Below are 16,110 nucleotides of genomic sequence, written 5' to 3' on the forward strand. Positions count from 1 at the left end.
ATGACAGAAAAAAAAACATGTTTGGCCTAATAAAAATAACAATGGTGAGAGTATAGAATAAAATTGATTGGCCTAAACATTCAATATGATTATCATTTAAAATTAAACACTCAGATATACAGACACAACAAATGATCAAAGCAATTGCTCGATTTTGAAGACGCTGATTTTATTGTTTTAACTTTTATGCAGATGAGGGGGATTGTGAGGTCACGTCGAACACATTCATTGGTCTATAAAGCTGTCAATCATGCACCACGGGTTCCCGCCCATAGTTCATGATCTGGCTGTGGCAGGGTCGGTTGAAGCGGATGGGGTCAGAGGCGGGCTACACGTTGACAGCTGGAGCATAAGGAAACATCGCAGTCAAGCTGGCAGACGCGTTTATCTTCAGCGCAAGACATGTTCGCGAAAGGTAAAGGGACCGCGGTGCCATCGGACGGGCAAGCTCGGGAAAAGTAAGCGCTGCTCTCTCTCTCTCTCTCTCTCTCTCTCTCTGTCTTTGCACGCTTATTTACACGCACAGCTGATGTTATGTTATTATGTCTCCTAAGTGTCATGTTCAAGATGTTCCAGTGATGTTACAGTGGAAACTGAAACATTTTTCGTTTTTATATCTTTCTTTAGCTTACTCGCAATAAATATAATGGTGTTTGTATTTATTTATTTATTTATTTTTACTTTTACAAGAGCATGATATTTATTTCACAACATGTCTGTTTCCAAACGCCCATAGGGATATCGATTATTGTTTTGGAAATACTGTATATAGCCTACTAGATGCAAACAGTTGTTGATGGAAGTAAACCTCAATGATGAATCTCTACGTCAAGAATAAGGCTGTATTATTAGTAGCCTATAGAAAGAAACCAGACAGTTTTATTGTGAGGCATTTGTTTTATTGTACAGGTTGGCATTATACGTATATGAATATTTGCTGCACGTGGGAGCTCAGAAATCCGCACAGACGTTTTTATCAGAGGTGTGTATGTGCATATGCATTTTCATCCTTAAATCCAATCCATGATCATGTGCATTGACCAATGGATCTTATGCAATGTTATGCATCCATTGTGTGTTAAAGTCATCTGCTGTCTGTTTTTATTATGTTTAGATAAGATGGGAGAAGAACATAACCCTTGGTGAACCGCCAGGCTTTCTGCACTCTTGGTGGTGGTGTGTATTAACTCTATTCAGTAGTTGATCAGTGTCGTGCTGTAACTGGAATCTTTACAATATGTTATAATAAACTTTAATATTTAAATAATTGAATAGAATGGATACCAGGCAGTGACGTTCAATGACATCTGGCTACTTGCCTTTGACTTGGCTTGAAGAATATATTAAAAGAATCTGAAGGGGAAAACAAGATTTTAATTTTAAAATTACTATTATTATTATTTAACTGAAAATATTTGGGTTCTCTGCAAGACCTAAGTAAGTTAATCTCAACAGATAGCCCATAGCCTTAATACATGTTGCCTTATAATGTTATGATCAGGAAGTGTAACCATTGTGACGCTGCAATATGTTATCATTATAAACAATGCTGTCATTACGCAGTGTGTTTTGGGACCTGTACTGTGCAGCACCTGAGAGAAGGGACACATGTGATCACTCCAGTGAAGCGAAGGCCTTCCATGACTATGTAAGTGATGCGTGTTTAATTCACTCTTCACTAGCACATAGTGGTATAAGAGATCTGCTGTTTCACCATGTGGTAAAACCACTGAAATGTTCCTCTGTGGTGTGAAGCAGAATATTGATTGCAATTATGAGATGGCAGCTTATTTATTAATTTAGTTGCGGGTCAGCTTTGTTTATCCCCATTCTATAAAATGTTAAAAGGTATTGAATATTCTTTTCCAGATTTGCACACTTGATTTGAATTTGATTGCACATTTAGTGTCCAGCTTGTGAAAGTGAAAACATTTCCTTCACATTAAATGCATATTCTTGGGAATTAGGGGATCGGTATACTACAGGATACATGATGTTAAATGAATATGGCTTGAATGTCAGAATATTTATAGTATTATGTAACAGTGTACATTGAATGATCATGTGTACATGCTACCAATACTCACCGCCCTAGAATGGGAATGTAAAAGTGCTTATGAAGCACATGTAAAATTAGACTTCCACCATGTTGAAACCAGGAATGATGCAGTGAAGTAACGAGTGATAAAATCTCTATTCATAAAGCTTGAGTTATTGCGCTAACCATCCGTGACCCTGACAAAGATGTTTTGTTAATCGCTTGGTTTGTATTTCAGTGGTGCCGTGCTGTGTAGCATCACTCACCATGAAATGTCATTGATCCAAAATCCTGCACATACTTATAAAATTAACATGAAATATGATGTGGTTTTTCATTCAGACAAATTGCTTGTGGCATCACATCTGGTTACTGTAGGTGTCTGCTACACCTGGCCTGAAAAATAAGTCCTATTATTAATTAGAAAGCTTGACATTTGCCTTTTCAGCTTGTGATGTTTGACGAAATGCTTACAGTTAAATCACTATGGAGTTTTATTAGACATTTAACACTCTTTGTTTAGGACTATTGTCAATGTCCTCCTCCATTCAGGGACATTGAGGTTACTCTGATGCATTGATCACAATGGTTTTTGGGTTAGAACGTCATGAATGGAAAAACTTCTGTTATTTGAATCGGAAACCAGTCTTACACAAATCTCCCCAAATCCTAGAGTTTAAAAATGCTGTAGATGTTCTTAGGCTGGATTAAGTTGAGTAAGCTGTGAGGATTTATTTTGTAGTTGTGGAGCTTTGGTCCCTTCCACAACAGATACTCTATCAGGTTGCATAACTTTAACTCCAGTGCAATGGCAATAGAATTACAATTCAAAGTAGGAAAACTCCTAAAAATACTACAATCGTTCAAAAGTTTGGTCTGTAATTTCTTTTGAAAAAAATTTGAAGCGGTCATGAATTGAGAAATCAACTTTTCCTTGAGCTTTTGATATATGAGAGGTCATCGTACTATAAGAACATCCTGTAAGTTTCAGAACTGAAAACTTCCTTGTTAGTCCAATAAAAGCTTTTATTGATGAAACGGCGAACGACTGGTCCTGAAATGTGCCTATCTAGGTGAAATGCCACCTCTGCAGAAGAAATCCACGCCTACTTGATCAATGCAACATTAGCCCCGCCCACTGGTGTATTAGTGAGATGAGGAGAGGAGAGCGATACAGGACTAAAAATAACATTACCTTTCAAAGGGTCCTAATGCTCAACAATGTGAATGTCTCAGTTGAGCAGTATTTATTTGTATTTGGTACATTTTGCTGTGGATTCTTTGGTAAATTAATTGCATTTTGGTGCAGACTTTTAAAATATGGACTCGACAGTAATGCAACAACATGTAAGTAACTGTGTTAATTCTAATGCCTGATCTGATATTTAATGTTTCATGTACAGTCAGATGTTCTTTGTGTGTCAGTAAATCAAACAAAGTGACTAAATGGTCAGCTTCACGTTGTTTCTCTTAGTAAGATCAAAATGATCTGTTATTTAAACCGTGATTAAATTATATATAGGAAGCGATCAAAGAACGCCCCCTTTACAATCGCTGGAGCTGTCAATCAAACAGTGCGAGTTTCAGTTACTGAGTTCTGGATTTGCGACAAAACTCCCGTTTTATTCATAAAATTTCTTTATTACTTTATGTTTTCACTGTTAGTTATGATGAAAGCATTCTTTAGTGTGCAGAAATTGAGTTGCAATGGCTATCACTGCTTTCATGCGCTCAACAACATGTCTGTGATCGGCTACAATGTTCATCACTGCAACTCTTCATGCCACAATCTAAATATAATGCCATAGATCTAAATGTAATGCAGCACTTTTCAAGATTAGTTAACCTTGAGAGCTGTAATAGTAAAAATGTGCTAAAAGAGAGAGTAATACTTGCCTATTTCAAATGGAAAGATGTTAGCCAATCACAGCAGTGGGCTTTTACACTGAAGTCTCACAGCAGACACGCCCCCTAAAACAGAGCGTTCAAATAACAGGGCTAAAATCAGGGTAGGAAAAATGCCTTTTGTTTGTAAATGATGACAATTTTTGATGTAAAAAGCATACTGACATTATAAGTGCACCCCAGGAAACATTATAAAACAATAAAACAATGCAGTTCATGTCCCCTTTAATACTTTTATTCAGCAAGGATGCATTAAATTGATAAAACATGACAGTAAATTGTCTACATTTTTAATGTTACAAAAGATTTACATTTCAAATAAATGCTGTTTTCTTTTAAAATCATGTTGCACTGAAGACCGGAATAATGGCTGCTGAAAATTCAGCTTTGATTCACAGGAATAAATTACAGTTTAAAATGTTTTCAAATAGAAAAATAGAATTTTTAATGTTATTTTCCAAATACATGCAGCCTTGGTAAGCTTAAGAGACTTCTTTCAAAAACATCAAAAAAATCTTACCAACCTCAACCTTTTGAACAGTAGTGTAACTCAGCATGTTTCTAAATGTTCGTGTTGCTTTTATAGTTATTTTTTTCCAAGATGTACAGTATAATGTGGAAAGTCTTTATCCATTAAAATATGGCAGGCAGTTCTCATGGGACCACCTGGCCCTTTAAAACCTGAAATGGTGGTCGGTTGTGGTGGGATGGGGGAGGGGTGCCAACAAGATCTGATAATGGTGAGGTCTCCTCTAGCTTTTTAGCTTTTTAACCCTGACACAGCAGGAAAGTGTGTCACACCCGCCCCACCTCCCTTTAGGGCACAAATAAAAAGTGATAAAAACTGCCAAGAACTAGCCTCAGAACACAAACCTCTCTCAGTAGAAGTACATGATTCAGTAATTTGACTTGGATGGCAATTAAATACTGGTAGAACTTTTCCAGTCATATGTTGTTGTATTCCAGGAATGTAGCGGACGGTCAAGGGAGGTGCTTTTGCTTTGTCACACCTGACAGATTTTTTGAGTGAGCAAGCTAAATGTTGGTTGGAGCAACAGCTGAATGCAAAGGAGTTTGTTGGGAATCATTGATTTGACTGTCAAATCTTCTCACTGCTCAATTTTCCTCACACCTTTGAAGGTGGCCTGGTAATCAGCATTCACTAGTTGGCCATTATAAGTGTGAAGACCCTCCAGTCCCCTGTGTATTCTGTAATGATATTAACATGGATTGATTGCTTTGATCAATCAGAGGTTGACAGAATCCAATGCAAGGTCAGACTAATGATCCGAGTTCTTGTGTCTCCTGAGGCTCTCGTCAACTATGTACACAAACACATGCACACACACACAATGATGGGGTCATTCCATTGAATTCTATTGTTTGTTCATTTTTTATACTGAGCTAATAATGATATTTACCCTAAATCAATACCCTACCTACCTCTAAAAGTAACCCTCACTTGACCTTTTTTAGGGATGCTCATTAAATCAGTTACATAGCAGATTTTTTATTCATCATTATCAGTCAATATTGGATATTTAATTGTGCAGCTGATTTAATCTGTTTTTACAGTTACATTATAGTGAGCCCTACACATGAGGAAAAAAAAAAAAAAGATATAGTAACCACCACAAATTAAGAATTAGTTCCTGCGAATTATGAATTTGTTTTAAAACAAGGAACAAATTAGTAGAAGGTGGCCACAATTTAACTAAAACAAGGGAAACGTTTAAAACAAAGGATCATGTGACATTGAAGACTCGAGTAATGGCTGCTGAAAATTCAGCTTTGCCATCATAGATGCTGTATCTTGCCAAAGATATATTTGATCATTTGATGTGACGGTATCTGCCGTTCTGCAGTACTGGTACCCGCTGATAGCTGTCTGCTTTAACCCTTAAATGCATTACTGTTTCGCCAATCATTCTTACATATTCGGGTCTTTATCGACCCGGATCTATATCTAACACGGAAGGATCTCTACCTGTCGCGATAATATAAAACTCCTCTGATATTAGAGTAACAATTACAGAAGAATAAAATAAATCGTATTTTGTTACCTTTTGGAGCTTGAAAAGGCTCAGTTTGAGCAGATGTTTTATGCCATCACCACTGTCCTCGTCAGAGCTCATTTCCCAGTAAATTCAGCAAATAATCGGCTAGTTTTATGTTTGAGGTCACGAATATGAGCCCATTCGCGATCTCAAACGTATTCTCAAAACTATATAATTTTCAACATATTCAAAATCAATATTCTGATCGCTAACAGCTTCACCAGATCCATCCAGGAACAGTTACAGTCATATTTGATTGCGTTCAGTGCTTGCTCTGCAGTAAATCGCTGAGCCATTTCATGTTTTTCTTATTATTTCGTTTTCTGTCTGAATGAGTCGTCACTTCAACATTGTGTATCAGACATTGTCACCTTGTGGAATAAAGGCGAATTGCACTTATTCCATCATCTAAGATTCAATTATTGTTGTGCAGAAAAAATATACATACAGTCATACACACCTCGGGTCATTAGTGACCCTATATAATTTTTACAAAAAATGAATAAAAAAATGCATTCTTTTATAATTTTATGATTTTTTTTTCTTGTTATATTCTTTTTAATGAATTGATTGAGGAATACCAAGAAGGTTGATGTCTAACTTTAAAAAATGAACGAGGAGGAGGGTAGTGAATGACGTCCCGGGTCACTAAAGACCCGAGGTATGCATTTAAGGGTTAAAACGTTCCTGTGAGTGTTTGTGTTTGCGCTCTGTGAAGAGCGTCAAAGGTTTCTATTTCCAACTTGATTTTGCAGCGTTGAGCTTTGTAGCCAATCACAGACATATCTGTTGAGCACATGAAAGCAATGACCAATCAGATGTGTTTAAGCTCAACACCGCTCCAATCAGCAGAAGTTTTGTTCAGCGCAACTTCTCGTGAATCCTTTCATTATAACTAACAAAGTGTAAACTCAAAGTCAATAAGGGATTCATTGCACAGCATAGACGGCTTCATTGATTATAACAGGAGTTTTTGCAAGAGTACTGCTTTGCGTACCTTGCGTTGTAATCGACAGCTTCAGTGATTATAATGGCAGCGATCTTTGCTTGCTCTCTGTATATAATATATATTTTCCATGCTGCTAACTACAAACTACTACAGCTACAAAGTTTCTTGATTGACAACCATATTTAAATGTGTGGTTGAATCCGACTGACGGTGATAACCATATAAATGAATGGAACAAAACAATCTGATACTGGATGTCAAATGATCTATGCATCAAGTCTTGGAGTGTAAATGCAAAATAATAGACCTGCCACTGTTTCTATGTAATGTGTTACTTTGTTGTTCATTTTATTACTAACTTTTCAAATCAGTCACCCATTGACTTTTTGCATATAAATTTAGATTTTTAAATCTAAAATAGCTCTAAGCACTTTGTCTTATTATGATCTGTCCTGACAGTGATTTTTTTTATTTTTTTTTATTTCATGAATGGATGTTAATATTACTAACTGTTTCTGCATTTATTTTGGATTTAAAGGGATAGTTCACCCAAAAATGAAAATTATTCCATGATTTACCATCCCAGGTAAATATGACCATCTTCTTTCAGACTAACACAATCAGAGTTATAGAAATATATATCCTGGCTCTTCCAAGCTTCAAAATGGGAGTGAATGACCTTAGACCTTATTTTGAAGCCCAAAAAAGCACATCCATTCATCATAAATGTAATCCATATTGCTCCAGAGGGTTAATAAAGGCCTTCTGAAGCAAAGCAATGTGTTTTTGTAAGAAAAATATCCATAAATATAACTTTATAAACTATAATCACTGGCTTGCTGTCGTATGCGAGTCTCGTTCTGGCGGAAGAGTGACCCCTGACCCAACACAAGTAATGACGAATGCAGAAGAGCAAAATAAAACACCAGTCACGAATTAGAAGTCTATAACACGAATTTTTAAAGACAAATGTCAGAGGATTTCAATATAAGAGAAGAGGAGCTTGAGTTTGTTGCCCAGCCCTATTTGTTTAAATCGTGAGAGGCGTCTTAGCGTACGCTACTCCTACATCCTATGTCTTACATCACGTCAGAGGTTACTCTTTTGCCGTAAGTCGACTTGTGTTTGCCGTCTGCCAGAAGCTAGTTATTTTAGTTTATGAAGTTTTAAATATGGATATTTTTCTTACAAAATTGCATCACTTTGCTTCAGAAGGCCTTAATTAACCCCGTGGAGCCGTATGGATTATTTTTATGATGGATGAATGCACTTTTTTGGACTTCAAAATCAGGAGTGCCATTCACTACCATTGTAACGCTTGGAAGAGCCAGGATATTTTTTAATATAACTCCGATTGTGTTTGTCTGAGAGAAGATAGTCATACACACCTTGAATGGCTTGAGGGTGAGTAAACCATGGGATAATTTTCATTTTTGGGTGAACTATCCCTTTAATGTCAGTACTGGGCTTGCAGTTCACATGGGTAGGGCACTTTGTACTGTGTGTGTGGATGACCGTGTTTTGACCCAAGAAAAACCCTAATATTTTACAGTATTACTGTTTTTACTGTATTTTACATGCAGCCTTTCAGAAACATAAATAAAAAAATATTACCCTGCTCCAAGCTTTTGATTGGTAGTCTAGGCAAAACCTGACACACATTTTCTCCCCCTTCTCTCCTTTCTTTGTCTGTTTATTTTTTACTGTGACATCAGGGATATATCAATGGCTGTAAAAAAAAAAAAAAAACGTTCTTGTGTGCAAATCAGCCTGTCAGGACTAGTCTGTCTAGACACACCATGCGTGGGACACACCAATCTTCATTAACCGTTGTTTTAAGGCTCCAGTTTTCACACCATCAACATCATGAAGGTCTTTGAAGGAATTGTTTGCAACCCTTTTTTTTTGTTGTCGTTTATGTACAGTTACCCAAAGTTTTGCATCACTGTCTCCATTTACAGCCCAATGAGCAGCAGGGGACTGGAGAATACAGGAAGGAAGTGAACGACAGAGAGAGAAAGGGAGTGCAGGCAGGGGAGGGGTGTTGGGTCAGGCCTTGGCTCAATCCTCGTCTTTTTTCCTGTGTGCTGCAGATAAACAAAACAAAATGAGGGCCAGGAAAAAATTCAGGGGCCAGCATTTGTGTTTTCATATATGAGTTCGGGGCCCGCAGCACGTATCACTCTCTTTATGTGTGTGTGTTTAAAAGAGAGAGGGTGGGTTTAATTAGTTTACTTGCTGATAAGAAAACCCCTGTTCTTGGCTAGGTTTTGTGGACACGCTGCAACAGGAGTGGTTATGAATGTGACTCTCCACTTCTGAGCTATTCCAGGAATTTCCTTCTTTTTCTCTATCTCTCTCTCTTTTTGCCTGACTGTTGTCTTGCCGGCTAGGTGGAGTAGGGGGTATGTCTTTTAGGGGGTTGGAATGTAGTGCTGTGTTCTTTAGGCCAGGCTTAAGACCAGCAGCCACTGATCTGCCTGAATTCCTCATGATATTGTGGAGCTCTGGGTGAAAGTGTTTGTGCCTCTGTTCAGCAAGAGAAGACATTCTTGATGTTATTTGGGATAGGCTAGTTTGTGTGTTATTTTTGGCTTGTTTTGGCTTGTTGGCAGAGGCTGTTTTATATTAACTCCGCCCACCATTGTCTGAGCCAGACAAAATTATAAAAGAAATCCATCTAATAACAAGATCAGTGGTATGGAGAGTAGCGGCAAGTTCGAATCTGACTTTTTATGAACTCCTTCTCCCTTTTCCTATGCTCAGAGAGCCATATATTTTAAATAAAAATGAACAAAATAATCAAAAAGTGGAATTCAAGTGCCTAACTGGAAATTAACAGTGGGAATAAAGTGTTTAAGGGGTAGGGTTAAGGGTAGTTGTAGGGGAGAACTTTAGGGACAGGGACAAGGAATGTCCCAATAAGTTAGCATCCATTTATGATTTAAATAAACATAATCATATACACTGAATATGTTATTATTGCATACTGTTGCAGATGGTTAGCTTGTCTGTTTTGTGCCACCAATGAAAATACTTTGAAATGAAGTAAAAATGAATGAATGTTGTTCAACAAATAGGTTGAGTAAACGATTCAATGACTTCCTCATAAATAAAGGCTGCATCCAAAATCACATACTCTCCGAGTAGGTACTTCTGAATAATCATTTAATCACAGATTTGCACACACAATCATCGCAAAGCTTCTAAAAATGTCTGCAGGTTCTATGTAGACTTCATTATGAGTAACAAAACGCAGAACTGAGCACAAACTCTTAATTAGCATGACATGTAAAGCGTTTCTGCCCATTCACCTCCCTCCATCGTCTCACCTGAATGTAGTTGTTTGGAGAGGATATGGTTGCCATAACTACAGCCCAGGTGGCAGGTGACCTGGGTGGTCTGCCTCAAGCGAACACACTGTGCCTGTGTCTGCCTGCGTCTGACTGCTGACGCTCCCCTCCCCCTACTCTGAACAGGCACGGCGTCTCAGTAGATACCTTTATGAATATAACAGTAAAAACTGTTTTCAGCTCCTGCTGTTTAACTGCTCAGGGCAAAGCCCTAAACTAATCTGGGGGTCTTTACATATTGTTTGTCTGGGAATCCCCACATAGACATAATTCACATGTATTGTCAGTTCGCTATGTTCAGCCTAAGGGAAGGTGCCGTATATTACAGAAATTTGACAGTACTTTCAACGTTTGCTTTATGATTATTAATAAGACTCTAAAAGGGAATAATCACTTACAATAACTTATTCCAGCACTTTATGTATATGAAAACCAAGTTTTACTAGCATTGCAAAAGACCTATTATTTTTTATTATTCAATGTCTTTGTTTTGTTTTCCAGTGAACACCCCTGAAACATGAAAAATTTGCCTGCTAATCAATTTAATTTGAATATTTTTTTTTTTTTTTTTTTTTTAGATTTATGTGAGTGGAGTTTGAAATAATGAAAAACATGGGTGTTGTGGGTGGTTGTTACATGGCCTAAGTCTATGTAGAGGTGGGCAACATGACCAAATTCTTATTTCATTTCATGAAATAAACTTATCATGATGCATCAATTTTATTTCATGATAAGTTTTATATATATATATATATATATATATATATATATATATATATATATATATCATAGTATAGTTATTTTGTGTTATTTTATCTCATGTCTGTTATTAAAAATAAGAAAAAATGAGCAAATTACAAACAATAGGACAACAAAATATTAATTAAACAAATTAAGTTTTTCACGTACAATAGGTTTATTTAACAAGTAGTTCGAATTGGTACAGAAATAAAATGTAAAAATAAAATATTACATAGTCCTCAATGTATGAATTAAATTAAATGTATTATTATTAAACCTTATTAAATGCGTGGAAAGCTCGGCATCGCCGCTTTCTCCATATTTCCAAAGCACTTGCGCTCCCGTGGCATCTGTTATTGCTATGCAACCATGAACTTTGCTCTCCACGATGACGAGGAAGTATCAGCAAAGGATTAATAGATTTCTAGCCCTTGCATTAGCTGTACTACTAGATATATTTATGGAGATGAGAGATAAAAACCACCCTGTACAGATATGATCAGCTGTTCAACTAAGCTTTCTATGTTTTGTTACGGAAAGGCCGAAGCTGATCGGTTGGTTCTTGTCACATGACCTCCAGTGCGCATTCTGAAAATTTGAGAATTTCTCATCTCGATGAGCCTGGAAAACGCACCGCGTCGCTTCCATTATGAGTGCGCCTGCCGCACGGCTACATTTGAAATAGCAAATTTGAGGTAAATGTGAACAGTTCCTTACGCTGCTCTCACTTTAAGACCAAACGAGCTATACTGATACACATCCGGTTTACACCCAACTGTTTACTTTCACTTGAGACATAACCAGCTGTGTTTACATGAATACTCCACACGATGGGCATTTTGACATAAATGCGTGTGTATTCGATCATTCAAACGCAATAAGACATGAAAGAGAAATGAACTCGCGATCGCATGCTCGGAGACATGGTTTTCTGTGCACACGCTTGTGCTGTGTGTCAGTCAGCGCTTGCACCGCATTGAGTTCTTTTTAAGTTTAAGTTAATCTTTAATAATAATAATTGAATAAAACTGAAATATAATCTTTAGCATATCTCAAAAATGAATATCCATTTTTCATAAAGTACATTCAGATGTCGTGATGCCTAAATTGATTTATTATTATTATTATTATTATTATTATTTAAAAAAATGTATTATTTATTTTAATTAATGTTTTTCGGTTATAAGAACGAATGAATTCGGAAATAATTAGTAATAATAATTAATAACTTATTGGTATTGGCCAAAATTTTAATATCATGCATCCTTTTTTTTTTTTCTTCTGTGTTTACCTCATCTACCAAGGTAAATTGATGTAAGGTCATGTCCATACATGAGTCTTTTGTAATGTATCTTGAATATAAATGCATCGGGTGTACCTGCTAAAACGCACCTTTGCATTCATTTTGTGGTTCAGTAAACTGGCGGCTGTTTGTTTACATGAACGAAGCCAGTTGATTCGTATACAACAGTTCAGTCGTAGCACTTCCTCTTAGAGCCCCTTGTTTTGCGTCTTGTGGCTTAATTGCCAGTAATGGCGCTTTTATCAGGGAGGTCAATTGGACAAGGGCATCAGAGAGCCCATAAACTGCTCTCCCTGGCTAATTACCCCATCCTCGAGAGCTCTTTAGAGTCTCTCTGCCTATCAAACGATTGCTCAAAATAGTCTTTAGGTCAAACATTGTGCATGAACCACAGAACCCTGTCTCTGAATAATTTATCGGGAAGGGAAAATGTTTACAGGCTTATCAAAGAAAACATTGCAGTGGAAGTGTATGGATTTGACAGGTGAGATGAACAGAGGACCTGGATTGAGTTTCCTCGAGACCTCTTAGCTGCTCACCATCATCTTTAGGCCACATTGTTTGTCAGCGACTATTATTGTAAAGTAAGTTGCATCATTTTGGCCAAACTAAACCCATGGGAGTAGCAGAACAGTGCAGTCGAGGCATCAGTGCAAACCCCTGGAGTCGAAAAGCGTGTGTTTGCCACTTATGTCCTGTTACTGTTACTTGCAGATTCCCTTAGGAAAGCAGTATAAAAGGAAGCATGCTTACAGCAGCATCAGAGTCTAGTTCACATTTCGAGTGTGAATCAAATCAACTGTTTTGAAGTCCACAGAAAAATACAGGACAGGGTCTTTCTCTGGTGAATTGCCTGTTTATGACTGATCTGAGTACATGCATAAATAAATACATGCATACTTTATTTATTTATTTATTTATAGGAGTATGTGAAAACAATATTAAAATATTAAAATTCTGTACTTTTCTCTGAATAAATTAAAAATAAATCATTAAAAATGTAACTAAAATATGATCGATTTAGGCATCACAACATTATAATACAGTTTGTAAAATGGATTTATTTTGATATTTGTAAAAACTGTTATTCTTAGTATTTTAAGATGAACTTTAAAGGTGACAGCAGAGGCACAATTATATTCAATATCGTTGCATACTGATAAATGAAAATATATAAATAAATTAAATATCTGCCGATAATCTATATGATACTCATTTATCATGCATCTCTAGCAATATGCAGCAGTAAACCTATTACATTGCATGTTAAATGATGAAAATTCTGTCATAACTTATTCACCCTCATGATGTTCTGAACTCGTATGACTTTCTTTCTTCTTTTGAGCACAAAAGGATATAATATCCTGGCCACCCATTTAAATTAAATGAAGAGTTTTTCATCTCCTTCATGGCATCCAGCGGTTTGTTGAGACTTTTTCCTACTGCAGCGATTTATTAAATTAATCATCTGTCAGACTGACGTCCAGGAGCGATTAAGAATCAGCAAAAAAATCCTGTCCTTTATCTTTCCACTTTTGCATAATAACAGGAACATTGCTCACAGCAGGAGAGTTGATGTCCAACAGTGATAGTCTTGAAATGTATTATTGAAGCAGTGTATTAATGGCTGTAGTGGTGGTACTTTAACTTCTCTGAGAGGGTTTCACTGTGCTGACTGTTACCAGGTAAGCACAGCACAATAAAACCGAAAATAAGCTAACATAAACCAGCAAAACTAGTATGAGTAGTATGGTATTTGCTATTCCAATCATAGCCTGGAGGACGTGGAGGGGGTTGGGTGCTTGAGCAGATGCCCTTTTAACTGAGAGGGTTGTGGGTGGAGAAGGACTGAGAAAGGGAAGCTACAGGAGATGGCAGCAGATGGAGAGAGAGCTTCTTGCCTGGAGTCGACTGCTCCCTGATGCCGTACACCAGCCCTGACTCCCTAAGGAACAGCTGTCAATAGCCATTAAACTGCAATCCTATCGGCTTTCAGCATTACAGTGGCCTGATGGAGTCGTTCTTGTCGGTAATGGTCTTGATGCTCGTGGGCAGAAATCACTGATCTATTTGTTGATTCTGTCTGAATGGCTTGAAAATTGCAGAGATGATGCGTTATTAGCTGTTCGGATACTTTTCTTCAGATCGGAGGCGGAGATCTATGCAGCTTACAGTATCATATATCACAGCTCTATAGATCTGGTCTTTTATGATCCCTTTATGTCCTAAAGTAACCTCCCCCTTTTAGGACTCTTGCGTCACAAAAATCTCTGTGATTGTGTGTCTGGTAATCATTAATGAATCTCCAGGGGAACTGCTAACATCAGACAGGAGGTGTTGCCCCAGGCTGTGGTCAGGACTGACTCTTTACCTTCTCTCTCATTCTTCTCTCTCTTTCACTTCCCTCCCCTCCCCCTGTTATTTATTTGGATGAAACAACAGAGCTGTACACCAGTGTTTAGTGTTCTGGAGATCCCAACTGGTTAAAATTTCCCAATAATTAGCAATTACATAAACATAAAATATTTATTTGTATATAGTTTTATTAGTACTGTCAAAATTAACGCGTTAACACGTTATTTTTTTCAGTTTAACGCATTTAAAATATTTAATGCAACTGTTCTGTTATCCTTCAGATAGCGTTACATTTATATGATTTCGCTATCATTCTTTCAAGCGCTATAAGATGCAAAACTGGGGCTGTCTGTGAATCGTGACAGACACGCACATGAATCGTGCGCACAGAAAGCTGCTTCAAATGCGCATCGGCTGCATTGAGACCTCTTTCGCACTTGAACAGACAAAAACACAGAATTATGCCAAAATGCCTGTTTTGTCGAGTATCCTCATGAGTCAAATAAAGTCTTAAATTTAAAGAGTTGTGAGAAAATAGGATGCAGCAGTGAATAAGTGACAGCAGCCTATAAACCTGCTACAGTCTGCCATTAATGTTAATCAAAAGAAAAAGAAAATCACTCACTTGATCTTAAAGTGCCCCTGTTATGCCTTTTTTAAGGTTCCTAATATTGTTTTGGGAGTCTCCTACAACAGGTTTACATGCAAGGTCAAAAAACACTTTCGTTTTCTTATAATATACATTTAATTTCACTTCAGTTCACCAAAGATTGGTTAACGATTCGTTAGAAGTAGTTCAGAGAATCAGTCTCTCTAAACCCCTCCTTTCCGTGAGCCTACACTGCTCTGATTGGTCAGATGGCCCAGTCTTTTGTGATTTGGTCTACTGCGCACACCGCGTACCCATTGCCATAACTGAATGACAGCAGCTATCAATTCGCAAGACATTGTATACAATGTATGGACAGAAAAGAGCATTGATTTTACCGTATCAATTTGAGCCCGAGTCCGACGATGAAACGTCTGAAGAAGTCGATCAGCATTCCTATATGGTAAGTGTCACCTTAGTTATTTATAAGACGCGATAGCAGAATCACTGTTATACTTTATGTAGATGCACCTGTGGGGACTGTGGGAATACTAGTTAGTTAATAACTAGTTAGTGTGGACTAGCATCTTAACATCATATTACAATACAGATAGAGCTCCACTCTACTGTAAAAATAAAAACGCTGAGAAAAAAACTGTTTGTTTTGTATGTTGTAAACTCCCACGTTAGTCGAGCACAAACGTGAATAGCTGATAATCCATTACACTTTGTTAACAAAAGTCGTGCTTCATCCTTGATCATTACTCCAAGTAATAAGACAGACAAGCTGCATTAATCAACACATTTTTAGACAATATTG

At 37.2% G+C, this 16,110-nt stretch overlaps 1 protein-coding gene across 4 annotated transcripts in view; it reads left to right on the forward strand.

Moving 5' to 3' along the window:
- The first annotated feature begins 253 nt into the window (after nt 1-253).
- The window catches only part of ssbp3a (single stranded DNA binding protein 3a), a 40,827-nt gene continuing 24,970 nt past the window's right edge, over nt 254-16,110 (forward strand). For 3 of the 4 annotated variants that reach the window (XM_048162676.1, XM_048162677.1, XM_048162678.1), the window contains exons 1-4: nt 254-458; nt 910-982; nt 1,115-1,176; nt 1,564-1,648. In XM_048162676.1, coding sequence (XP_048018633.1) covers nt 403-458; nt 910-982; nt 1,115-1,176; nt 1,564-1,648 — 276 coding nt within the window. In that variant the 5' untranslated portion in view covers nt 254-402. The remainder of the gene's footprint in view (nt 459-909; nt 983-1,114; nt 1,177-1,563; nt 1,649-16,110) is intronic. The other variant, XM_048162675.1, reaches the window with a different exon arrangement.

This window comes from Megalobrama amblycephala, linkage group LG17 (assembly GCF_018812025.1).
Source record: "Megalobrama amblycephala isolate DHTTF-2021 linkage group LG17, ASM1881202v1, whole genome shotgun sequence".
NCBI lineage: Eukaryota > Metazoa > Chordata > Actinopteri > Cypriniformes > Xenocyprididae > Megalobrama > Megalobrama amblycephala.